Here is a 27,029-nt window from a genome sequence, read left to right on the forward strand (position 1 = left end):
GCTTTTTGTCAGGCAAGATTCTCCCATCAGTCAGTCAGTCAGTCAGTCAGGCAGGGCCTCAGGTGGTGGGTGATAGTGCAGAGGCTGTGGGATCAGGGCGAGCTCCCACATGTGCAACAACACTGATCCCACACACAGGTGGAGATTTGTCATGGGCTGGTAGGAGCTCATCTGCGATTGAATACAGTGTTTGAATGTGACGCGCGCACACACACACATGCAGAGGGTAGATGCTATATGCAGCTTATGCACTGTGTGTGTGTGTGTGTGTGTGTGTGTGTGTGTGTGTGTGTGTGTGTGTGTGTGTGTGTGTCTGTGCATTTAAAAATCTGTCCTCACAAAGTCCTCACATAAGAACTTTGTCTACAGTTGTCTGTGCATTTTATGATGTACGTCAGCACACAAACGTATTTATATATATATATATATACACACATGACTTTTTCAATAAAAACTCAAAAACCCAGACACAAACTTCTGTCTTTCTTCCTCACGCTGCAATCAAAAGCAAATGTCTGCCTGCCTGGAGGGACTCTTTAAATATGTGTCCTGGAAGATTTATGGCATAGTTTAGAACTTAATTGTGTGGGTTTGTTATTGGAAAAAGACAGGTGGGGACTGAGCTGAGACATGTTTTATCAATTTGGCTGTGTGTCTTTCGTTGTATCCTAAAGTATTGGCGTAATACAACTCGTGTTTTACTGTAATTCCACTTTTGATTTAGAGGTGTCTGTCTTTGGCAGGCACTGGGGTGAAAGCTCCCACTGTAATGGCTGGCTGTAGAGGAACTGGCTGGAGGTGATTGGGTGTTACTGTATGCTGGTGTGAATCCCGTGTCAGAGACATGTCACAAAGCACGGTCAACAAGTTCATCAGGAAAAGGAAACTATTGTGTGAGACAGTGATCTTTCACACACTCTGAAGCAATTTAATAAAAATCACATTATGTATTGTGTCCACTTCCTCAGAATACTCCAGGGTCATCAATTGTTTTTTGTTTTATGAACATATCAATTTATAGCATCTAAAACTCTCAGACCATACTAAAGGATATGGTGCTTTCTGGTCCCAAACACAAAAGTTTGGTGAAAGGAGCGGCAATATTTAGTCCACATACATACAAGTGTGGAGTTCCCGATACCCTAAGCCAATCTAGGCCAAACTGAGCTGGACAAAACCCATTACAGAGCTCAAATGACGCTTGGTGGGTAGACTGGCATCAGTCAAACCCACAGGCTGCCCCCGGGTCACACCAAAGCTGGCACTTAGAGTTTTAACACACAGACAGCACACACATTATCCAGCTAATGACGGAATTACAGCACTGACTCACCATGTAGCTACATGTAAGCGATGGGGGAACGGCAATAGATTATCGTCTGAGAAAAGAGGCACTTTCCCAGGAAAAGCAGCTGTCAGTGAGAAAGAGACGGTGAGAGAAAGAAAGAAAGGTGGAGAAGGACATAAACTCCCAAGAATGGAGGTTTAGATGATTGTAATTATGACTCTATAAAACGCTCAATACTGTCATTATCATTGAGTCATATGTCCAAGCAATAGAAAGGGATGTTTAAAGGGATGTGTCATCACTGTCTGAGGTTAAAATGGGTAGGACAGGTTTACACTGGGAAAGGAATAAGATATACGGACTGTGCTTTTAAAACTGCCACAGTCAACAAAACTTTTATAACATATCCAAGAGGACATAATGGATTATGGTAACTGTCTGTCTGTGTGTGTGTGTGTGTGTGTGTGTGTGTTGTGTGGGTGTGTTTTTCCTGCGTGCAGATATTGCATGTTTTCATTTGTTACTGAATGCTTATGTTCCTCACATGGACACATGTGGATATGTTTAAATGTTTACATGCTTGTATGGATGTGTACTCATGCTGTGGTTGGATGTGTATAAGTGTGTGTGTGTGTGTGTGTGTGTGTGTGTGTGTGTGTGTGTGTGTGTGTGTGTGTGTGTGTGTGTGTGGGGAGCCCAAAGTGTCTACGCCTTAATACCAAGAAGCTGTAAATGCGAGTGCAGTGACTATAGGCCTCTATGTTGCGGTGACTCTGTATAAACGCTGCGGTTGCTCTGTTTTCTTACTTTGGTTTCAGAGCGAATGTCTGAAAAGTTCATATTTTCAATGGCAACTCTGAAGGAACCATAAATTCACAGGGTGCTGTATTTTTATCCTCTTCGTATAATGAAAGTTCCAGAGGACAAAACAGTCCCAGCGAGGGTGGGGTGGGTTGTGAGAAAGCAGTGTGGGGGTTGGAGGGCGGGGGCTGATTGTGGTTTTGGGGACATAAGAGAAGGGTGCAACTGTACTGGACATGTAGCCATTTGGGAAAAGCGGCTCTGAGAAGTGTTCCCCGGCCTGTGCTCTGCTGAAAAAAAAAGAGCCTTTCAACAAACAGTGTGCGGGATGCCTGTCGGCTTTTCCAAGTGAAATCCAATCGAGCTGGGTCTGAATATTCTCAAGCAAAATGGCTCCAAGTTCAATTACACATTACAAGCCGCATGACAGTTTCCATTGTGCAATACTCAATCTAACAAGACTGCGCTAAATCGGCCAGGCACCCCTGTTCACACTGGAGTCAGTGTGCCGAGACAGGAGGGAAGGGCCCTCGACAAGAGGCCCTCTTAACTACTCTATTATGGTAACACATACCTGTAGAGAAGCGGACACCTGAGCCCCAGAGCCAAGCAGCTAGAGGCAACTAGCTAACACAGCTTCCCTCTGGTTGCACCCTCTTGTACTTGACTGTTGTCAAACTGTTATGGTTCTAATGCTTTTGTGTTGATTGTGGGACTCTGAGTCATGAGGAGATTATCTGGTGGCCCGATAGCCTAAAGGCTTAGTTCTTGTAATGAATCCAAAAAATCCTTCCATTTAATCTCTGCTTATAGGACAAAGTTTCACTATACTGTACACAATTGATACAGTGCTCATCTTGATGAATATAATTCAATCATCAGTGACACTTCACAGGTCCTAGGCATTCAAGCTGGCTTGCTTAGGCTGTTCCAGGGTGTAATTCACAGCTCATCCATGTAACCTCCTTTCCCTTTGGTGGCTGAGGGAGGAAAAGAGAAGCCCCTTTTCGTAGTTAGATCACTGTGGTGGTGGGAATGCTGGAACCAACCCTGTTAAAACTTGAAAACATTCCCTCTTCAAACCACCATGACTGAGTAGATTAGGCCCCCATCCGCAGGAAAACAATCTTATTTCCTGAAGATATTTGGGGCGTTTAATTCCGAAACAATGCTGGCTGGCGCACTGAGCCTCCTTTATTGCATGCTTTTTTATTACCATTCTAGAAGTTATTCAAATAAAGTAAATGAGTGGTTCAGTGAAATGTGCTAAGATGCACACCAAATACACTGGTGTCAGGCTTAATTATTCCCCCAGATAAGTCTTTTCTTGTGTCTACACCAATTAAAGTCAAGGGAATAGAATCAGAGAAACATTCATTCCTGTGTACGGCGGTATAGCCTTTGTAGCAGCCATGTCATTGATGACACACGGCTATATACATATTTCATTGGGACATGCATATTTTACAGTGTAATCTTTGGCACACCACTGCTTTGTTCACAGTATGTGGAGAGGCCTGAAGAGCAGGAGGGTTTTTTTTGTGGGTCGTGTAATATCAGTGAGAGAAAAATAGGAAAAAAAATATAAATGTGTTCTGACAGTCAGAATCATTTGAGGGTTACTGAAGTCTTTGATTATTAGACAGAAGTCTGCAGGTACAAAATGTGATACTGTGTGCGCATCCTTACATTCTGGTCCTACTGGTTATTTTGCTCAAAGTTAATGAACACTGATTTTTATTATATTAATTATACAAACAAATCATAATGCATAATCAATTTACCACTGTAATCTGTATATCACATTATTCCATTGCCTTCTAATAGTTTAACACTATTGACATTACTGGAAGGATAGTTTATATAATTCAATTTACCGTCACTACTCTGGGCTGAAATGAAATATCATCTACAAAGAGCACTTACTCACAAACCGACACAAAGTTAGAGGCTGCGGCAGACTATACAGGAGCCGAGTGAAGCCAAATGTGCTTGTGCAGCAAACATGATTGCATGTGGTAATTTCCTGTGCTCTGTCTGCATGGTGTTGTGGTTGAAGGAGTGATTATACTGTGCCAGAGAAAATGCTAATGTATGTGTTCACAAGAGACATAACATCCAGACACAATTAAAAGCACAAACAAGTGTCAGCCAGTGTTTGTGTTAATAACTGGGTTTGGTGGAGAAGGGAGTGAGAGGGTGAAAAATAGAGGGAGAGAAAGAGAGAGTGTGGTCACAAACACGTGTTGCCTGTGCTCAATGGAAGAAAGAATGGCAGCACTTATACGCGGAATCCAACTGGAAACAAGGAGGGGAGTTGTGTGGCTGCTGGGATAAATATCGACTGCTAGGCCTTACACCCTCTCGCACACCCAACTCAAGTACCCCCCCCCCCGCAACCTCCCCAAGAATTTCTTCCCCCTACCCCCCCCAAACCGTACCAAGCATCTAGTCACGGCAAAGTTCACAGGAGTAACTTCAACCGTATCACTCACATCTAATAGCCCTGTGTACTCTGGCTACTCATGCTACAAGCACTTGATCATTGTGTTGTGTTAGGTGCCTCTGGTCCTGCTTCCTTTAGATTCAGCCTCATTCACCCATACAGACAGACAGAGGGTGAAGACAGAATTCAAAATAAAACTTTGCCCCAGCCGCTGGTCAAGAAATGCCTGCGGTCAGAGCGTGCTCGAGTGGAAACATGAGATTCTGGACAAGTTGATACAAGAATAATGCTGTACTGGATAACATATGTGCCTGACAGGGCGATCAGAGAGCTTTAAATGATTTTTGTGTCTTAATCACCAATTATAAGTCAAGCCTTTGATGCTTACATATCCCCAGCATGTTTCAAAATGTTCATATTAATTTGCAAACGTGTGTATTGTTGTAAAATTCACAAGCACGTGTGTATGCAGACACATGTAGGCATGCACTCAGGAGACTTGAGAGTAGATCTTTATCAACAACTGATTGACCGGTGTCAGGGTTTGCTAATACTAATGAGTTCTTCCCCCTCTGATGTTTTCTTTATTGATCGCAGGCGAGTACATCTTAATTGGTCTAGGTCCCCCAGAACCTTAGTGATCAGTACTTAGTGTATTTTCACATACCTATGAATGCATTAACATACATTTGTAACTGTGGAAAGATATCCAGATAATAGAAATGATATACAGACCTAAAATATGTGCAAGCAATCCAGCTATTTACCTGTGGTGGTTCAGATTTTTTTAGTGCCACGCATTATCTTACAGTGACATTTTTGTTGGATTTGATGGTGATAATGCCAGATGTTGGTGTCTGATCGCCTACGGTAAAAACATGACACAACACGAATCAAAAACAGATCCCTCTCTCTTAAAACACTATTGCTCATTCATTCAGGGGGAGATCACATATCGTGTTCGTCTGTTGCCAAAACACAAAGTGTCTCAAACTATTCCAAGATTACAGCCTGAGATAGCTCTGCTTATCCATCTGTCACCATACAAAGAGTTATCTTTTCTTGTTTAAGTCACTCAGGCTCAACGTCTAATCTGAAGTGTGTGTGCATGTTTGTGTGTGTGTGTGTGTGTGTGTGTTTGTGTCACTTCCATACATGGGGAAGCACTCTAAACAGGCCTTATGTTAAGAAAGAATGTATAGGCCAGAAGCCTCAAAGAAACCTATGTGTGACATCACAGAGACTACATTTTTAATTATACAGTCTATGGTTGGGCACTATACCTGCCCATAAAGAGCCCCCCTGCTTTTAAGATATTTTGGGTGGTTTTATTAGGAAAGGGCGGACAACATGCAGCAAAGGTCCGCAGCGGTAAGGACTCAGCCTACATGGAGTGCGTGCTCTTACCAGGTGAACTACTGGGTGCCCTGAAAGCCCTTTTTTATGTTACAAGAGAGAATGACACACCTTTGAAGATGTGAATGTTCTAGGAGAAGGGTGGCCATAAAGTCACATACAGATGAAGTGTATCTGTCTGTGCTGTGCTACTATGGTATGTACCTGCTTTTGCTGTCTCTATACTTTGTCCTCCAGCATCCTTGCTCCATTTGATAGTCTCAAGAACAAGGAAAGAGCTCTTCCTCACAAGGTCAAACGCTTAACTATCACACTATGCCATCGATGACTGGTGTCTTACAAATCATAAGTATTGATCATGGCAGCAATGATACTGAATGTAGGGCAGACAGTAAAATCATATCCACTTAGGCTTAATAGCCCACATTAAAGCAATTATGCACAGAAAATAGGACTGTCCAACTGTACGCATATTATGCCGGTCTATATATCTTCTTTTTTTTTTCTTTTTTACTTAGCATTTTTATCCATGCACTTTTGATAATGAATCAAGGTTTTACTTGCTATTGACTGCTTCAGGTGGAACCGTTGTAATTGGTTGGGCGACCCCTCATCAACTCGACTCCCTGTAGCCTCGGAGGTAAAACTGCTCTAGTCAATGACATAATGTGCGTAAGGTTTTTACTGTCTATGTGTGTGTCAATACTCATGTATTTACTAATGACAGTGTGAGTGCTGACTGGTGACCTGCTAATGAAGTTGGTGCATTTGTGAGTCAGTCAACAGGTCAAGGACTAGTTGGGGCGATCTTGCGGTTGTCCTCTGCTAGTGCACTGGCACATGGGAAAGCAGTTAAACCATTTCCAGTTTATTTTAACTTAACAGTCGAAATTATGGCTGCAGTGTATATTTTCAAACAGTTTACTCAAGAAAGGTCCGCTTGGCACCTTTGGTCTTTTTCACATCTCTACTGAAGCACTTGGAGGTACATGCCTTGCTCAAAGGCATTTTGATTGTGTGCAATGAGTTAAACAGTTTTATAAAGTTTCCCGGAATTCATTACTAGCCATTATGGGGATTTTGACTGATTCCCTTCTGGTCACAATTCCAAGTACAGTTTGTATCCACTTGTAATTTTTGTGTTTATGATATTTAGAGTTTACTACAGCAGTTAAATAAAGGGTGTGTCAGATAAGCTGTCAGTCAAAACAAAACAACAAAAACAACACATACAGTTGAATTCTTGTGATTGGATAAATAACCTCTAATCATCCTGCGAAGCAAACGCCACCTATCTTTCACCTGTTAGGCTAAAATAAACTATGAGAAGCATTTGCAAATACTGATTGAACAAGGTCTGCTCCACACACATTCACCCCATCCAGAGAGACTAAAGCTCATGTGTGTGGAAGCAGAAGCATCATTCATTAAAATTCCAGGATTCCCACAGGCGACAGACAGTGTGATTATAACCTATTGGTGATATATGCAAGTGAACCTGTTGACCGTTGGTTCAATGTGTTTCCAATAAGAGAGAGAAAAAAAAATCTTTTTTTAACTTGTGGCACAGAAAACTTACATTCTAGAAATACTACCAAACTGCATAATATGAGGTTTTAACCCCTCCCATTTAGCATACTGTACGCAGTACAATAATTCGTAGTATATGCATACTTGTCAGAGAATTGAAACAGCTTGTGAAGCAAAACACCCACTTAGAAACTTCATTTTTAACGCCATTTTTCACTCTGTTGATTCCATCTTTTGTTTAATAACCACTTTCCCCTTCCTCCTTTTTATCTGCTTTAAGATGAAACATGCTCATGAAAAATTTATCGCAGTGATCTGCATATGCCGATTCCCCTGATTGGGTTGCCGGCTCTTGTTTTGCGAAAAAGCAATGAAAGCAATACCAGGCAGCACTGAGTGAATCTCAATTTTTCCTTTAGACGCATGCATTTCATCTCCGCCATGGCAGTGGAGGAGGTTATCAGAGCCAGAAAGACCTCTACCTAAACCTCTCCATCCACTCCATCAAACAGGAAGAGGGAGAGAGCAAGGGAGGGCGATGAATATTTAAAGAACTTTAACTGGTAACATTTAATGTTAAACGCATGAGAGTAAAAGCACCACTATATTTGAACATGCTTCTCACTATACTTCCAAAGACTTTATATAGCTTCTAATTTTAACTACAAATTCTGGGGTTATGATATATGGGCAAATTACATGCATGTTATTTGAGGGGGAAACTGTGGCATGTGCTATTTTGCACCGCACGCCAAGAAACAACCATCCGTGGAAGAGTATGCACACTGGAAAGAGACAGAAAGTGAGCTTTCTTGGAAAACTTATGTCATCAAACACTTTCATTATCTAACGTTAACACCCAAGAGATCAGCATTGCCTAGAAGATATGGGGTTATAATTGCTTTTATTGGTTTATTGTGTGAGCGAAGGAGCTCTTTGATGTATTTAAGGGACCAACCTAATGAATCAGTGAATGCAGAAACAGCCTATCCAGGGAGCTGATCCCAAAGAGGGTGATGGTGGGGAGGGGGGTGTGTGTGTCTTTGCGTGCGTGTCTGTGTGTGCGTGTGATGGTGTTGGGTGTGGGGGGTGGGTGGGGGCTGGGTTGGGATTGTTGCAACAATGCGTTCTTTAGTTGCCACAGCAATGGTGAACAAGCAAGGACTTAATCAAGCACAGTTGGCCAAAGAGAAGGGGATAGGAAAGGCATGGGGTGTAATCAAGTGTAAACATCCTATACAATGTTGAACGGAGAGATGAGTGACCCCAGAGTTATGGGAGCAGGCTGGGTGGAGGGGGGTGGGCTTATTTAGCAAATATGTAGAAGTGCTTTTGACCCCGTAGTGACCGCTTCACAAGCCCACCGACACACACACACAAACCCGCCAGTCGTTAATCATCATTTATGATGAGAGCAAGCCTTGTTTGAACAGAATAATGCTGTGTGAGGACACTGTGCCTTCCTTTTTCAACATGGTTGTTGCTTCCTACGTAGATTGTGTATTTGGTGATTTTTGTCAATGCATTACCAAGACTTTGTGGCGGCTTGCATGCTTTTTTTTTTTGTCTTGCTCTCTTTGAGGCTGGTGCATATGGGGGCGGGGGGCTGTGAGAGGTTGTTGTGTCGGTGGTGGAGGGAAGAAGAAACTGTGTGGATCTGGTTACCCCCGGTTTTTCCCACAAAAGTGATCAGAGACTGAAAGTTGAGAGCATGTGTACCTTGCAGCAGGTTTACTCGCATTTCCAGTTTAACCTTTTATTAAACTGTCCATTGTGCTCCCAGTCTGCCCACAGACTCTCCGCTACATTCTCATGCCCATCAGGTCAGTCAGGTTAACAGCCAAAGGGAGGTAGCAGGGAGGAGGGCAACACTATCTCATCTCTGGCCCTCTGTCGCTCTGGAGCCTGCGCAACACATTGGAAGAAAAGGGAGAGAAGTATATACTACAACCGTTTGATGAGCAGCAGGGCAATAAATTCATTAATCATCATTATATGCCTCATCAAACTCTTTGCCAGCCTCTCCATGGGAGTTACACAAATTAGCCAGTGAAAAAAGCAGTAATTTTAGAGGAGCTAGGTAAGTGCTTTTTGATTGCTTTCTTGAACAATGCTTCCCCTGACAAGCTAATAAATCAGATCTTTCTATACTTAAAGTGCAGCTACTGTGAACCCAATCTGAGCTCCCCAAACAAAAAAAGGGAGGCTGTGTGGGACAAGGGGTTTTACTACAGCCAAGGCTCTTTCACAGATTTGTTTTGGATTCCTCCTCTTTATTCTGCAACAAAGAGGCCCGGGTACAAAGCTTTTGATAACTGAATGAACTGCTGTTATGTCTCCAGATGCAACGAGGGATTTTCTCATATTGGATCAAAATAACCTCATGTTTGACTTGAGATGAAAAAACCTTGAGCCAATAGTGACCATATGGTGCAAAATTCAATTAGCTCTTCTTTTTCCTTTTCTTTCTTTTTGTTTAGCTAGTCTGGGTTTAAACATATTAACTCAAGTGAGATGCATAGGCAGACGCATAGCTGCAGCTTGCAAGCTTTAGTCTATACAGAGAATCCTAGCTGGCAGGTGATGCATACCTACTACAGTGATCATATCCTTCCACCCAGATGGCCATTCCATGCAAGACCAACAAATCATCCATCAGACTGGAAAAGGCTCCTTTATTGAAAATGAGGTCAATAGAAGACTTGAGCCTAGTTTGTGGCTGGCCATGTAAGCCTCCTCCAGGTATTAGCAGCCCTCAGTTACTGCGTTAGATAGGAGGTCTCATGCAGGAACAGGGGTTTGCAAGTGGGGATAGTTAGGGGTGGTCTTTATCTGTTTAAAGCCCCTCTCTGATGAGATTACCTATTGGAGTTGGCTGTAAACCACCCTGTTAATCAGAGTGTAGCAGCCAACACACCCCCACTGGCATGCAGCCACTGCTTGATTTTTTTTGGGTTTTTTTTATTTTGTTTCGGGATGGGTGGTTCAGACAATAGAAGAAACTAACATATTTTTCATTAGTTATCATCTGCTATGTCTGGAACATTCATGTGTGAAGTGTAACATGAGCAAGCATGTACTAAACTGATTTGTTGGCCTCCATGTTTATGTTTAGATTTGACTGCCGCCTAATTTGTCTGTTGAAAGACAAAGGCCATCAGCTACCTGCACGTACCAAAACCATAGCCGCCAGTGTGGTGCTTCTTGATTGGACGGTTTTCGTGTTGCATCACTAGCAGGCACTTTACTAAATTGGCATTGAGACACCTTCACACATGGGGCCCATGCGGGTTCCTTCCCTCATTTTGTGCGCGTGAGGGCCAGTCTGGAGCACAGTTTTGAATGAGTCCAGCAGTGGTGGCGTCTCCTCCTCGCCCCTCCTCATTAACGTTCTCTCCACACACCGCTGAACTGAGCGCGGCTCAAAATAACTTGGGGAAGGGAGAAAAAAAAAAGGCAGTGCCCCGTTTATCTCCATCTTGGGAACTGATCCAATTAAGTAAGTGCCCATTTGCATCCATCAGACTACACCAAACTGGGAGGAAAAGTGGAAAGCTTGGAGCAAACAAAAGGGCCAGCAGTGAGAGGAGGGTCCATTTGTTGTGCAAGGTGGTTTGGAGAGGGTAAAGTGTCCCAGAAGAACAGTGGATAATGGTAATGTTACAGGCAGTGTATGTGTGAGCGCTTATGTTGGAGTGTGTGTGTGAGCGCAGGCATTATAGCGGTCATTAGGACAGATATCTGTGGTAATGTGGAGCAGATGTTGAGAAGAAAGGGATCATTTAAAAAGGGCAAATGTAAATAAACAGTCAGGCAGCTTGGTACCCCTCCTCCCTCCTGGGTCCTCTGAAGTCACTGAAAGAAAACAGTTCATCAATCTTCATCACAACCATTAATGTTATAATATTTGAAGATAGCCTTTCTAATGTTTCCACACAAACCACATGCACTATATTATTACCATTTAACAAATTAACAAGTTGCATCTACAGAGACGCTGACCCCGGTGTAGCCTAGTAGAGAGAGATCAATACCACATGGCTGTTCTGTTATTTTAGATGATCTTTAATGGTGTGATGAAAACTGCTGAGTAGGATGCTGCATTGTGTGAGGTAGCGGGGATGTGTCACAAAACACAGGCATTAGTCAGTGTTTCAGGAGTGGGTGTGCTGAACTTCCTCACCTTGTAACCAGAACGAGGGAGGAGCCAGGCGAGGACACAGACAGGACCTGTACAGAGTCACAGGAGGAAGAACCTGCCGGTGTCTCCACCTCCGGACTGGATTCACACACTTACTGCTCTGTGGCTGCGCATACCTGAGGGGGTTTGGCGTAGAGTAGGTCCCTCCTGCAGATATATGTGTTGTAATGTGTGTGTGTGTGTGTGTGTGTGTGTGTGTGTGTGTGTGTGTGTGTGTGTGTGTGTGTGTGTGTGTGTGTACACCTCACCTCCTCCAGGGCAGGGCAAAACCCCCCAGTGTGGGCGCCACTGAGCCCTTACATGGCCACTGAACACAGACCCTTTGCAGTCACAGGGTCAGAAGCTCACGCCACACTGCTGTCAGAGCAGATTGGTCAATGAGAAGCCCCTTTCAAGGAGTCAAGGTGCTTGCAGAGTGGAGCTCTGTGGGTTTGCGTGTGTTATGTCATTTATATATTAAAATTAGATTGTTTGCATAGCTGAGGCATTTGGAATATAAATGATCAGCTTTAAAAAAAAACAAAAAAACTCAATTATATTTTATTTTGCTTAATGAACACATTTTATGAATCTAAGCCTTCTTAAATAGGCTTATTATTATTTGCCACTGGAACTGAATCCTTCAGTTCTCCTAACCTCAACCCCTGGCCTCCTAGGACTTCATAGTTCATCACTCTTCATTAATGTTTTTTTTTTTCCCTTTTTCCCCTTCTTCATAGAAATGTTTTATTTATGTTTGGGGCGGGGGGGACACTTAAACCATCTCACAGCTGAAAATTACACGTGTAATCTCTCCCAGAGGAACTCCACGGAGAAATAGAAAAACAGTCCGTGAAGTGCAAAAAAATAGTGGTAAATCACTCTCTGCCACCTTATCGGCTCGCTTTACAGTGTGTTCAGGAGCGTTTTATAACTCCACTTAACATGAACGTTGGAGGTGCGAGGTGCCAAGGGCTTGAGACTCACTTTACCTTGACATAAATGTATATATTTAGTTAGGAATCCAAAATACACGCGTTTCAGAAATCAAATTGAATTCAAAGCAGAATTGAATTTGTTTAACAGGTTTTTGTGCGCAAACGCAGCGCATACCCTGTCGACTGCAGTCTCCAGTCTCTCCAGAAGACTAGAGCTGAAATATTGTGTCCTTAATTAGCCCTCTCATTTAGGAAATGATGATGATTAAATAGCCACGGGCAGTTACTGGAGTCCTTACTGAAGAAGAGTCGCTCGCTTCTTTACATTTTAAAACCCTAAAAGAATGCCCATGCTCTGCTGGCACAGTATGCAAGGATTACACAAATCAGAGCAAAATAAAGTATTTGTTATAGGAATATAATAACAGCGCTTTATACGTTTAGCCTATATTATATAGCTAGAGAAATAAAAGTCTCCCTGCTGACACACAGCTTCTCCGTGTAAAATATAGTATTTTTTTTTGTTTTGTTTGGTTTGATTTTGAAGTTGAAGAGGAAACGTAGAAAATCCAGGGAAAAACTTCAACTTAAAAAGACGCCTTCCTTTTCCCTCCAACCCTCTCTTTCACCCTATTTGGCAGCACACCCGTGTTGCTGATGATGCCACCCCCCTTGCGAATAATCTGTGCGGGTCAAGTACAGCGGGAGTCTATTTACGCATTTGAGCTGAATTTGACCCCCAACTCGTATGTGTTGTATCGTGTAGCCGGACGTTTTATCAGTGGGCTGTTTATACGAAGCAGCTCTTGGCCCGCTGGGTAATCCTTCGGCGATATTGGGAGCGTGTTTATCAACAGGTTTCGGTTTCACCCTGTGCTCTGACATACAGTAGCGTTTGAGGAGGCGTTCACGGAGCTGTCCAGTGGCAGGTGTCTAATCTGTTTGGTCCACAGCTCCAAGGTTCTTCACGAGTCTGCTCCTGCAGCAAATCCCGTGCCAAACTACTGATATCTCAGGCTTGTAGTTTGCAGCAGGTCCGCTTTGAATAGTGTCATATCAGTGATGGGTAAACTGATCTCCAGTAGATTGTCAGTCAGATGGCATTTTATATAAACAGTTTCATTGCGCGTTTTAAAATGCCTTGATAGATGTTTACCTCCAAATAGATAGGATCTTTAACCAGTGCCATGCATTTAGCTTTAAAAGTTCTATCAGAGGAAAATCATTTGTTTGGTGCTTTAGTGATTGGCCTTTTATGTTAGGCTACATCTTTTCTAAATACCCCTGCACTTACGCACTGGACAACAAAATCACACGTTAGGTAAAAAAAATTTTTTAAAAAGCTGGATAACGTGGCTTTACCTCTGATAAACCTGCACACTAGGCTGCACACTAGGCTGCACAGATAATTACAATAATAAAAGGATGATACGGGGCCACAGATGCCAGACTTAACTTTCACTTCATTAGATCCTAGCGTTCCCAAAAGTGTCGAAAACAAACAAGAAACCACGGTTTACTCTTGTTATTCATTAGTCTTATATTAGCACTATTTTCAGTCACCACTGAAAGTCTCCCTCATGACACCAAACACACCGACGCACACACATGAATGTGTCTACTTTTAGAGTAAATAGCCTACATACACCAGCAGAAAAGCCGTTGCTGTTTTTTTTTATTTTATTCTGTAGATGTAGAGAAAGAATAAGATAGTTTAATATATATATATCAGAGTAGACCTCATATATATATATATATATATATATATATATATATGAGGTCTACTCTGAGCAATACACAAATTATACATTAATTCGATTTTAGACAGCCGGGTGAAAAGGTGTGTTTACATTGTTCAGGTCTAAACTGGATATTAAATCGTTAATTCAGTAAATTTGAATTAAGCGTGAGTCGCGGCCCTTACTCTTCATGTATAGACATGGGCTATTATTATTTTCAGTTTTCGGGAGGAGAAAAAAAAATGGTTTAATTGATATGAAGACAGTAGTAAGAAGAATTTCCCCCAAACACCCCGGTATCTGTTTCTGAACGCTCAACAGTAACAAAGTCGGAGTGAAGGGTACAGACCTTATCCTCCTCTTTTTTCTCCTCTGCTTCCCCTCCTGTCGGATTATTTTCCCCCATTTTCACACATGGGAACGTTTTCACCCCCTACTTAGTATTCTCACATTGTAGCAATCCCAACAATGAACCGACACGCCATTCAAGTGGAGGGGAAGCCAGGGACCAAGTTGTATAAAGTTGCAGAAAGCATCTCCCCTGTAGGCTACCGTGCGTCTGATGAAGGGCTGCAAGTTCTCTCGCTCCGCTTCCTCAAGCAATCTGGGGTTAATTGAATGGCTTTTATCGCGCCCAGAAATAGAACAAGTAGCCTATAATCAACCATCATATATATATTTTTAATTAGAGTGAGGGTATTCTTTTTTTTTTTTTTTTTTCATGCCCTGTAGGTGAACATTGAGCTGAAGTATAGTGACATCAAAGCTGTCGTGGCTTCCCCCAATGATCTAAAAATATAATATCTGCTTTACTTTAAACCATACCTTTTCTGCAGGGGCATAATAATAATAATAATTATAATAATGACAATAACAATAACATATAATATAATCTATAATATATTCAATTACAGTGCAAAGGATTATTGACTTTACAGGAGCATCCAAGAGCTATTATGCCAGAAAAAAATAAAATAATTTGAAAATCCTTGGGGAGAATTTTTTTTTTTTTTTAAATCACCTCAAAATCGTGTCTACCGAAAAACATTGAAGCATTTAAAAAAGCTCTCAGGATCTAGTTTAACAGGGAGATGTTCATTTTCTCAACATTTTCCGTATACTTTTAAAGCAAGAAAGTTCTTGGAATTGGAAAAACATTATCAACCGGCTCTGTGCGCGCGCACACACACACACACACACACACACACACACCTGAAAAATCCACTTGACATGTGGACGTCACAGTATTTACCTAGTCTCGCACAAATGATTTACACCGCAGAAATAGTGTGTGTATTGGCCCTGAGAAACATTACTTCTTCAATCAATTCTGAGAAAACAGCCCAATTTCTAATAAAACTCTAATACTCTCTTAGGGGACATTGCATCGAACAGTTCAATCCCCCGGGGATCAGCAAAGAAAAAACATAATTATGCTATTTAGCCGGCTGATGTGTCGCAATCACTGCTCCAGCACACTCTGTCAGATTAAAATAGAGGGCCCGAATAGAGGACATTAAGGCTAAGGGAATTATATAAACCTCAGGGGAGATTTCAAATTGGAGAAGGGGAAAGTAAACTATAGAGATTAATGGCAGCCATAAACAAGAGCATGCTGTCCCACTTCACTGGAGGTCAACAATAATAATAATAATAATAATGATAATAACAATAATAATGATCATTATTATAATAATAATCATAATCATAATTTAATGCCCTTCAAAATGTACTGTAACAACCACCAAATAAACGAATATATATATATATATATATACAAAACGTATTTAAAAATATATATGTAGGCCCCTGCTACTAAGGCTTAGTGGCCCACAGCTGTTAAAATACTGAGTAGGCTTCACAATAATATTTAATAAAAAAATATTATATTAATATTTCTTTCTTATGCTTATTTTCTTTTTAAAGCATGTCATTTTCCCCCTTCCTTTTAATGTATTAGTCCAACTTTAATAAACCATCAGGAAAAACAAAAACATCTTTCTTTTATTCATTTACGTTGGTCCAGTATGTAATTCGTGCCTTTTTTTTTTTATCCTCTTGTCAAAGTTGCTATAATCCTCATAATAAGTGTGATCACTGTGGGTGCCCCATTGGCTCCACTTCTTTTTAACTAGGCCATTTGATCAGGGATGGGTTTCCGTGACAGATCAACAAAGAGTCCCCCTGAAATTAGGAGCAAGTGTGACACCTACCTGCAGAAGTTGGAAGAGTTTAGAGGACAGTGCCTGGCTACCGGCTGCACACTACAATAATATCAGTCTCCGCTGCGTGCATGACAGCATTCTCCCTTTCCTCCAAACACCAGTGTTTCACATCTAACGCGCCATTAAAGAGACTCTCCATTAATGATATATAATAGGGCAGTATGTTCTAAATGCATGGTCGCGTCCCTTTTAACAGCTTTGCCACGCCTTGGAAAATAGTAATGAGGTCTAAATTTGGCATAAAATCGAGCTCATTACCGGAGTTCACCACCTGATTGCTCTGCATAAAACACGATAGGTAATTGGGTTAAATGACTGCGCCTCGGTGTTGTTATTATATCAATATCCACTTTCAGAAACGTGCTCGAGTAAAAGGGGGAAAAGTGTGAGGCCCTTGTATTTAAAGAAACAAATAAAATAAATGAACTGGTGATAAGCCATGCACCAAAATATACCAACGTGTTGTTTCCAGCATTTTTCATTCACAAAAAACCCTGGGAGTATTTGCACCAACCAAAGCGAAACTGAACCCTTTTATTGTTTCGATATTCCAACATCCTTTTTTTTTTTTTTTTTTTTGAAAGCAGGCCTTTTCTTTCACTTCTGTCAGAACTCTCAGTACCATAATATTTTGAGATGATGATTACCATTGAAACATCTGTCACGGTGCAAAATTGAATTAATATTGAATTAATTAATTGGCCTTGAAGCACTTCAGACACATATCAGGCAATGCCAACTGCTCCCAAAAATAATCGCTGCACAAGTATATAATTTTTTTCCATAATTTACTTCAAAGATAGTGTGTTGTCCATTTTAAATACAAAAATGCTACATTAAATATACATGTTAGTCTTTAATACAAATAGACTCAGGCGGCTGCAGCGATTAAGACCATTCTTGTTACATTTTAGGATTAACCATTCAGAAACTAAAAATCTGAGGATAAGCATTTACTCAGAAAATAACTGTTCTCAGAATTTGCTTCATCATTGTTCTTTTTCTTTTTTCTTTTTTTTTTAATGCAACCACAAAAAATAAATAAAAGTCCGCGGTGAGTGGAAAATATTCAGGTATTAAATGTTTGACATACCTTTCTTTAGTTCATAAGGGGAGTCTTTACAAAGATCTACCTGCGTTTGGCCTCTGACTTTCTGGCTCTCCCTTACCAAAGCCTCTGCTCTATTTAACACAGTCTGGTTTAATCCATTGAAATGTGCCGTGGAGCCCGTGGTTACGGAGCCGTGGTTACTGTGAAGATGTCCAAAACTGCCACCATAGTTCGTGTAGCCGGGGTAGAAAGGGGAGGTGTAGTACAGAGGCCTGGATAGGACCGTGCTGTTGGGGAGCGGGCACTGAGGGGAGGACCGTGATGGAGACGCGTTGGTGCCCATTACTGAGCTCTGACCCAAAGCCTGTGGCGCGTCGCCGCTGCTCTTACACCTGTCTGAGGACGTGGCGATCTCCGCAAGGGACCAGAGTTTGGGTTTAGGGGCCGAAGGAGGCGAATGGATAACAGAGGTGACGTTGCTGGTCACCGTACCCTGTGCATGGCTCAAATCTGACGGCTTGTCTTGTTGCGCAACGGCCTGGTTCCCCCGGGGCACCGCCGAGGGAGACGAAGTGGTGGGTTTCGCGGAATCCGGCAGCAACTCTGTAGTCCGCTCCTCCTGGTCTTTTAACTCCGAGTCGCTCAGAAGGGGATCCGTGTCTTTGCCGTGGTTCTCCTCTTTAAATCTGTCACAGCCTATGTCCCCTGGGTTCAGCAGTTTATGATCTAAAGCACAAATTAAAGAATAGGATCACTGCCAAATAAGCGTAACATTAAAACATTGATAAAAACTGTAACATCTGTTGTAGGTGAAGTGAGGCAAGAGAACACCAGTGCGAGCAGAAATCGGATATATAAAAATAATTAGCCCACTTATGAAGGTTTCCCTTAAAAACAGTTATTGTGTGTGCTATAAATTGTCGTCATAAAGATGCCAGCCTAAAAAAAAGGTGAATGAACTCCTCTCCACAATTACGAGACAGTGTTGCACAAACGCGAACAATGTGGTCCAAATTAAAGTCTGAGCAAACAGTATGTTTGCTGTTTTAATTTGCAAATATATTTTCGGATTAAATATAATCGTGTCATATCAATAGTTGGGATAATAAGCATTCAGCAACCGTTCAAAGCTGGGATATAATTATCATACAAAGGCAATATTTTTTAGCCGAATAGCGGGCGCAATACACCAGCTGTATCCTTATTATGCAGTTAAAGATAAATTGACTGCTAAACACTTTGCGTCACCAGCAATTTCAGCCCCTGAGAAGTCAAACGAGGGGAGTTCAAGGTGATTATTATTTAAAGCAATTGTCCCATTATAAATAATATACCACCATTAACCAGCAATCAATTTTGCACCCTGAGTGGAAACGACTGCGATGAAAAATTGATGATTTTTTTTTTTGATGATTTTTTTTTTTTTTTTTTTTTTTTCTTCTGCACCACCGACCTGCTTCTGTGTCTGTGGAGTCTCCCTTGTCTGTGGGCTTGTTTGGCTCGTCGTCATCGTTTTTCTCCAAATCAATATTCTCATCCTCCTCCTCGTCCTCGCTCCGGTTCCGGGGGGTCCAGGTCATCTTGTTCTCCTTCTTTAGCCTCCTCCTGGCGTTGGCGAACCAGGTGGACACCTGGGTGAGGGTCATTTTGGTGATGATGGCCAGCATGATCTTCTCGCCCTTGGTGGGGTAGGGGTTCTTGCGGTGCTCGTTGAGCCAGGCCTTCAGGGTGGCAGTGGCGTCCCGGGTTGCGTTTTTACGGTATGCTGGGTCACCATAAGGGTAGGTGCCCAAGGGTGCTGCGTAAGGGTGGTATCCTATTGAGCCGGCCATGCCCGTAGTGTGGTCGTAGGGAGAACTCTGTGATTTAAAAAAAAAAACAAAAACAAATCAGAAAATGAAAAACTGTGTTAAAGTTCTGTTACAGTCATTTTCTAAACTGCTTCACAATAGTTAGACGGACTTAGGGCACACAAACATGAACACACACATTCGCGCACACGCATAGACATGCGCGCGCACAGAGAAAGACACACACATGCACGCACGCACACACACACACACACACACACACACGCACGCACAAACACACTGGCTTTAATCCAGTAGTTCAAGTTTAAAGTTAATGTTTATGGTGTGTGTTTGAACTTTATCGGGTATTTGAAATGAAATGTATGTTTTCTGTGCATGTAAATTATTAACCTGATGTCAGCATGCATTGGCCATTATTCTCGCTATTAAAATAATACAATTTGCAATTATGATAATATATTAACACAGAGCATGATGGGCCTAACGTTCAGTTTCTTTTCCTACAGCGATCTGTCTTTTTAGTAACAAGGCCTATTTATTCAGTCCCTTGAATGAATGGTGTGGGGAGATCACTCACAGAGAATACAACAAAAATAAAACACAATTTTCCTCTTTCTTTTGTCAAAATTCGCAATGTTTAAGTTGTACAACTGGCACTACTAATAGGATGAGAAAAACAACAAATACAGTGACCTAAATTGTCATCACAGTGCCCGTTGCAGTCGGTTCTGAGCGTGGAAGCCTCGGCAAGGCATTGCCCACTCTCTCTCATAAAAAAACTACAATTTACTGAAGAACCATATAATAGCACAGCACTCAGTTAAATTACTTCTGTTTACTTAACAACGTATTTTGTGGACTTGACATTCTGTAATATTATATCCATGCACTCCTCGCTGACGCACATTTCCCATAATCGCTTGGCTCCGAATGCACTGGGGACACTTAAGACTTCTGTAACGAGTTAATATCCTCGCTTTTGCTTCCTATTAGATTGAATAATCACCTTTAGTTTACTCACCACGTACGAGGTGAATGTGGCAGCTGCCGCCGCGTCTGCACTGTACTGTAAGTGGGAGTTGTAGCCTGGCGAGGCGCTGGTGAACGCAGTAGATCCGGCATAGGGCGCAAAAGCAGATCCCGAAGAGGATCTCCCAAGTTCCTCGGTTCTGGGTCCCGATATAACGCTGGTGCTGTACGCAGGGCACGAATACAGGGCTAGAGACGCGGACGGCTGGTACAAATAGCCCTGAGGATACGCCATGCTGGAGCCAGGAGAGTATAAGCCACTTAACTTGCGCACTTTCCCCCTCTTTATTTTCTCATGCGCTGCTGCTGTCGGAGCGCATAGAGCCGTGTTTCTGCAGACCCGCTGTCTGTCCCCCCTTCTAAATGACAATCGAGATGACAAAAAGTAAAAGTGATTAAAATAAAGAGAGGCTTAGATGTTGGATGGATTATTTTTGCTCGCTGCCAGCCAGCCACTGCCCGTCGGATGTTTTGTCTGGATTTGTTTTTCTGTTGCTCCCTTATCTGAGTTGCACCGTTGCTCTCATGCCCGCGCAGAAGTTTTTTTTTACCCGTCGGACGGGGGCTTTGCTTGGGAAAATGTCCTGCCAAGATGCTAAGTTGAAAAATTGAGGATCCTGACGCCTACTACGCTCCTCCTCTCGGGGTGTAGTCACCGAAGGAAAAGGCAAGCTTATGCTGGGTAACCACAGCCCTGCCCAAATCCATGCTCTCTCCCTCTCTCTCTCTCTCTCTCTCTCTCTCTCTCGCTCTCGCTCTCTCTCTCTCCCTCACCCCCTCCCTCTCTCACGTTAACTAACAATCCTTCTCATTCTCTATTTCTCTATTTTTTTCCTCTTTAACAAGGCTCGTTGCAGTAAGTCTCAAGTGTGCCTGGCAGCCCCCCTTTGGATGGCGACATCATGCGAGTCTGTCAACTCCCAACTCTCTTCTTTTTTTTTTTTTTTTTTTTTTTTTTTCCAAATACGAAGCCGTCACTTTCACAGTTGATCAATAACAAATCGGCTGCTGTGTGCCAGGATATGGGGCTTGCAAGATACCGGCAGGAATTAAACAGGCGCTCCACTGCTCTGCTCTCTTTTTTGTTATTCTTTCTTTGTGCGTAAAAAAAAAAAAAAAAAACTCGTCATTTTTAGTGTGTGCGTTAAATCAACAGAATGATGCTCCGTGATCTCCGTGCGCTTTGTGTTTAAAATCCGCAATGGGAGTTTCAAATGGATTGCTGCTATTATGCGCGTCGACTTTCTAACGCCAGACGAATATTGCATTGGTAAGATTTACGACGGCTGAAAAAGTAAAAGTAAGATGGCGCAAACAGTCTCCGGCCGAACAACTCTATCAGAATAGTTGTTGCCTCATAGACATTTCTGTGCTGTGATTGTTGTAGTGTGATTTGTCTGCGCCGTCGCTTGCATCTGAAGGATTTACTGTGGCGACGGCTAAATAGTTTTTGCAATAGATCCTGGAATAAACCAGTCAGATACACACTCCCAGAAAGTCATAAACCCTCAAGCCAGGGCAGATTAGTGCCAACTACACCAAATCCGCCTGGACCAGTGGAGGTAATCTCATTTGATCACTGCAGATACGTTTCAGTGCTGAAATACTGGAGAGCTTAGATTTATTTAATATGCCACTGTTATCGGCAATTACTTATTTATATTTAACAGGCATCAGGCACTGTCTGTTATGCGATGGTCCAGAAAATAACATTATTATTATTATTATTATTATTATTATTATTATTATTATTGATTCTAAAAAGGAGATCTGGAACTTTAATAATTTAATTACAAATTTTCGCTTTGCACGTTGCGGTTGACTAATATACTAAAATAATAGCGGGCTGTTATAAATATTATGTACTATGTTTCAGACATCTACAAGCCATTTTCATTCCGGTGATTGACTTTCCAGTTCAGGTCTCAGATAAGCCGAAAGGGATCGCTGTAGGCGCTGCTAAAGAGTGTGTGCACACACTGTCACGTGTTATTTTTTTTTATTTTTTTTTACGCTCTGAAAACCTCTAGAGAGTAAAGAACGATGACGCTGATACAGTGGGAGCCGACGCAGACTTTAAAAAGAGAGAGGGAGAGAGAGAGAGAGAGAGAGAGAGAGAAAGAAAGAAAGAGAGAGAGAGGGGGGGGGTAAAGAAAGAAGGATGGATACACAAAGCGAGCCTACAGTATAGCCTAATCAGATGACAGTGATACGACGAGACCTAGTTTCACAGCCTTCTGTATGGTGTGCAGACAATCAACTAATTACTGGAACTTTTCTCATAACAGCTACAAGAAGAGCCAACCCGCCGGTGCTGGCAGTTATCTTATGTTAAAAGGTATAGCATCATTATTAGACACCGGTCCTCTTATAATCAAAGTATTATCCATGTATATCCCGAGATAGACAACAGAAAACATCCTCATTCGATCACCATTTGTGCCAAAACCTCACATACAGAATTTTGTGACATTATTTATTTGTATGTATTTATTACATAAAAGATGTGACTAAAGTTTCTAGAGGTAGGAGTCTGTGTCATGTGTCCTCCTTAATGCGTTCATGGTTTGGAGTTGCTCTGTGAAGTAGGAGGAGGACCCATAATTTGAGATCACGGAGCCTATAATAGGAGTAGATTATGGCAACTGCTTCCACCTCTCAGCACTGCACTGATAAAGAGGAGGTGTAGGTGAGTATAGTTTTGCTCATTCACGCTTTTATTTATTTATTTTTTTTAAATGTGGAAATGTGCGTCCGCGTTTTTAGATGCGCAAAAGTGGGCTTTTTTTTCCTAACGCACTATGCTGATTTGAATCTAAATCTATATTTCTGTTGTTTTGGCAGCTTCCAACTTTATCACTTCCTCTTCGTTATCGCTTCTTCTCCTTTTTTTCTCCCCTCTTCTCTGAAAGAGCGACCTCGGTTTTGACGCATGAAAACGGCTTTACGTGGCAAAGAAGAAGTGAATGAAAGATGATGCATGGCACTTAAAATGCCTGAGGGAGCAAGTGTAATCTAAATTGGATATAGAGGGTATTATTACACAACATTATGCGTTGTGGCGGACTAATTGCGTGGCTGGGTGAGTTAAACAGTCAGTTAATGTCGAGTGGCGGACAGGTTTCTGGAGCGCACAAGGTCAGCTGTACTGCTCCCAAGCCTTTAGTGGTATACAGAAAAAGAAAATGCTTGAAGTATTCATGGGATTTTTTAACCATTCTAAATCTGTGTCCTAAACCGATTAGTTGACACCAATTTTTCTTTGATGTATTAGCTGAGGGCTTTTGCCACTTGGAAGCCAATTGAAATTCAAAACAGTTTTCGCTCCAAATGCTTTGGGGAGATCTGCTGCAAATAATGGATGTAATTTATTTTTGACCTTGCATTTTTTTTTTTTTTTTTTTTTTGAAGAGGGGGTTATTAAATGATTAAACATATGTGCACTATACTTGACTAAACAACTGGCGTCCTATACAGCTATGATTAGCTATTATTATGAAAGTACAGCAGTAATTTTATTTATGCATTTTAAATGTGATAGGCATGACATCGGTTGTTACTACAGTTTTAGTGTTTTTTAGTCACTGTTACAAAGTTATTTTAATTTTTTTTTTAAATGTATTAAAAATAATACTTGACTATTTGTCTTTGTTTTGAATTTGTTCAGATCCATGTTGAGGAAGTCTACTCATGTCACCAAGCAGTCAGTGAAATGCACACCTCCCAGCCCCCCAACACACACACACACACACACACACACACACACACACACACACTTGCAGATAAAACTTTACTGTGGCACCATTTAAATTGACTTTATTTACTTTTTGAAGGGATATGCAGATGTGCTGTAATACAACGTTCAGTTATGTATTCTAACTATCCTATTTTGTCTGCTTCAGCGAGCCTAATTTAATTAGCTCTCTCCTACTTTTTAATAATGCTATTGTTGCTACACTTCTGTGATTGTTTATACAGAGAGGTATAATGGTTTTTCCTCATATCACAATCATTGCTCAAATTAGCTGATACACCATTGGGACTTGAAGATTTTGTTCGCTTTTTGAAAATCACACAATTAGCATGAAAAACAATGAGCCAATATGGCTTTCAGGAGAGAGAATCTATTTTCTGATCTCTTTTCTGTTCTTGTGATCTCTTTTTCTTTTATTGACCTGAATGAAGATGTATGGAGCAAGAGTGTGTGTGTTCAGTTTACTCCTGATGGGGCCTGTCTGCCCCCCCTCCATCCCTTCCATCCCCTCTCCCTACTCCCCATGATCCCCGCAAGGCTGAGTGGCAGGGCTCTGGATTGGCTAAGTGATGAAATGATGACCCTATTATGAGAAGCGATTCCAAAATGAGAGGTATCAGACAAAGATTGCACCCTTCTCTCACTGCCACGCCGTCCTCCTGCACTGCACTGCCAGCTGTGCAGATGATGATTGATTCGCTCGAGATGGATCACAGGAAGCACCCATTGATTTTTCAGTGTTTTATCAAAAATATTTATTTACAGTTGTATCCATAGGGCGTATCCAGACTCACCCCATACCCCCTTTTTTCCGAATGGGGGATGGTATAAAAGGGATAATTCTCCTTTCTCCATGACAAGACAAATGACCTGTAATATTATTTCAGAAACGAGTCAATAGGCTCAGTGACTAAACGAATATTGATTGGATATAATGAAGCCTGAGTGTGACTATGAGCTCTTTCAGGGGCCCTGCTGCAGACTCCACTGTCAGCATCTATGTGCCAGACCCCACCGACTGAGTGTTTTACTCACACTATAGACCGGCTACTACAGCTGGGACAAAATAAACCTCATGTTAGTGAATATCACAGATGGTGAATCCACATACTCCACATCCCCCTATTCCTCACACTGGTGTGTACCTGTATATTTTGATTCATGATCTGAGAGCTTCCGCGCCTGACTGTTTTCCAACCAGACCTACGGCTAAATAGCATGTTTGTTTTGAAGGTGCTATAGGTGCCATATGGTAATCATCTAAATCCCATACTACTTAAAGCTCTTGAGGCATGTAGGAGGTACTCCTGCATTGCCTTCATGAAGGTAAAGTGATACAACGTACAAATCAAATGACTACCAGAATGCTAAAACCACAGTGTGGGAGCTGTGCCCTAGATATTTGCACTGACTTAATCCAATTGAAATAGTATGAGTGAGTTGCAGGGGCTCCCAGGTCTGTTGCTCGCTTATGTATGTGATGCATAATAGAAGTTGACGAGGTTGGTGATAGATCACAGCCCAGGTAATGTAAACACATTAATCCCTCAGGGTTCATGTGCATGTTCTTTCTCTCTTTTTCTCTTTCTCTTTCTATCAGCCTCTCTCTCTCTCTCTCTCTCTCTCTCTCTCTCTCTCTCTCTCTCCTCCCCCCCTCTCCCTCCCCTCCATGTTCATCATCTTCCTCTAAATGCGTTAGTGGAGCACAAACCAGAAGCAGCCTTAATCTGTCAACATGCCCTTTAATTGGAGGGAGAAAACAACACGTGCTTCTGGTTGTGCCATTCCTAAGTGCACATGCCAAAGAAACACAGAGTTCACGGAAGAAGTGATCCCGGGAGAGCAGGGCATAATTAAAAGTATCTTTTAATAGGCTTGTAATGCCGAGCTTGACTCTTGTTGCCTTAAGTAGAGGGCAAACTCTGTGGCTGGAGACGGACATGCGAGGGGCTTCTGCTGAGGGGGCCTGTAAACGATACGTTGCCTGGCCGTCATCAGACATGCAGTCTCTGCCTCAGTCTCCACACTCAGGACAACAACCGCTTTCCACCCATTGCCGCGGACACTTCGGCTCACCCATTCCCATGTTCTTTTGTTCCCCAAATGAGGGATTCTACTCCGCAACATCACCTCTCCTCCCGGGCCACTTTGGCAAGTTGTGTTCTACCTCCTACTCACAGCACCAGTGGGAAGGGAGAGATGGGAGTAAAGGGGTTGATTTGGGGCCTGCTACACTGTAATCAAATGAGTCTGCTTAGGGGAGAGGAGAAGGAGGAGGTGGAGTATTATGTTCTGTCGTGCATTCCACTGCAGCATTGTTGCTTTTTTGTTTTTGTCAGGGCAGACTTTGATGCTGTATCGCCTTACCTTTGTAGTCCCGGCAGCCATGTTTCATAAACACAGAATGGGAAACATCCTCAGCATTAGAAATTTAGATTGCCACTTTCCTCCTGCCACTCTGCATTCCACACGTGCCCAGTCGCATTCTCCATATCCCAGTGCTGAGGCATTAAGTTTCCTCTCCCAGGCCTCTGATACATTTAAACAACTTACAATCAGCCCCTTTTATTCGGTGTGTCATGTATAATCTGTGGCAACAACAATGCCAACATGGCTCTATGTTCTTTTCTCTCTCTCTCTGTGCTGAAGTATTCCGCTGCCACTGTTTTGTTTCAGGACAATTGCGCATGCAAAACGCTTACTTGGTTGAAATTGAGATGGTACCAGGTGTTCAATTTAGACCTTGTCTTTATGATTGAGAGTGTAATATTAATATCAAGCTAAGCATTCCATAGCATACTCCTTGCTTTGTGTTATCACACAGGGAATAAGCAGTGCTCAATTGTCTTTGTAGTTAACTGAAAATCTCAATGGGATACAG

The 27,029-nt window shown here is 42.1% G+C and overlaps 1 protein-coding gene across 2 annotated transcripts; it reads right to left on the reverse strand.

Moving 5' to 3' along the window:
* Positions 1-17,274: 17,274 nt before the first annotated feature.
* Positions 17,275-21,892, reverse strand: irx5a (iroquois homeobox 5a). 2 transcript variants are annotated; one of them, XM_051380288.1, is made up of 3 exons: positions 20,372-21,892; positions 19,008-19,413; positions 17,275-18,280 (listed from the first exon to the last, which is right to left on the reverse strand). In XM_051380288.1, exons 1-3 carry the CDS (start codon positions 20,627-20,629, stop codon positions 17,580-17,582), a joined length of 1,365 nt encoding a protein of 454 aa, XP_051236248.1. In that variant the 5' UTR covers positions 20,630-21,892; the 3' UTR covers positions 17,275-17,579. The 2 variants fall into 2 exon arrangements, with proteins under 2 accessions (XP_051236248.1, XP_051236249.1); XM_051380289.1 differs by having other exon boundaries at positions 20,387-21,886.
* Positions 21,893-27,029: the final 5,137 nt, after the last annotated feature.

This window comes from Dicentrarchus labrax, unplaced genomic scaffold, assembly GCF_905237075.1.
Source record: "Dicentrarchus labrax unplaced genomic scaffold, dlabrax2021, whole genome shotgun sequence".
Classification (NCBI taxonomy): domain Eukaryota; kingdom Metazoa; phylum Chordata; class Actinopteri; family Moronidae; genus Dicentrarchus; species Dicentrarchus labrax.

Excerpts from the sequence above, each read along its gene's own strand:
- irx5a (XM_051380288.1), bottom strand. The coding sequence starts at position 20,629 with ATGGCGTATCCTCAGGGCTATTTGTACCAGCCGTCCGCGTCTCTAGCC. Across the intron at positions 19,414-20,371 it reads ACGTGGTGAGTAAACTAAAG|AGTTCTCCCTACGACCACAC; the intron begins GTGATTATTCAA and ends TTTAAATCACAG. Across the intron at positions 18,281-19,007 it reads CTCCACAGACACAGAAGCAG|ATCATAAACTGCTGAACCCA; the intron begins GTCGGTGGTGCA and ends TTTGTGCTTTAG.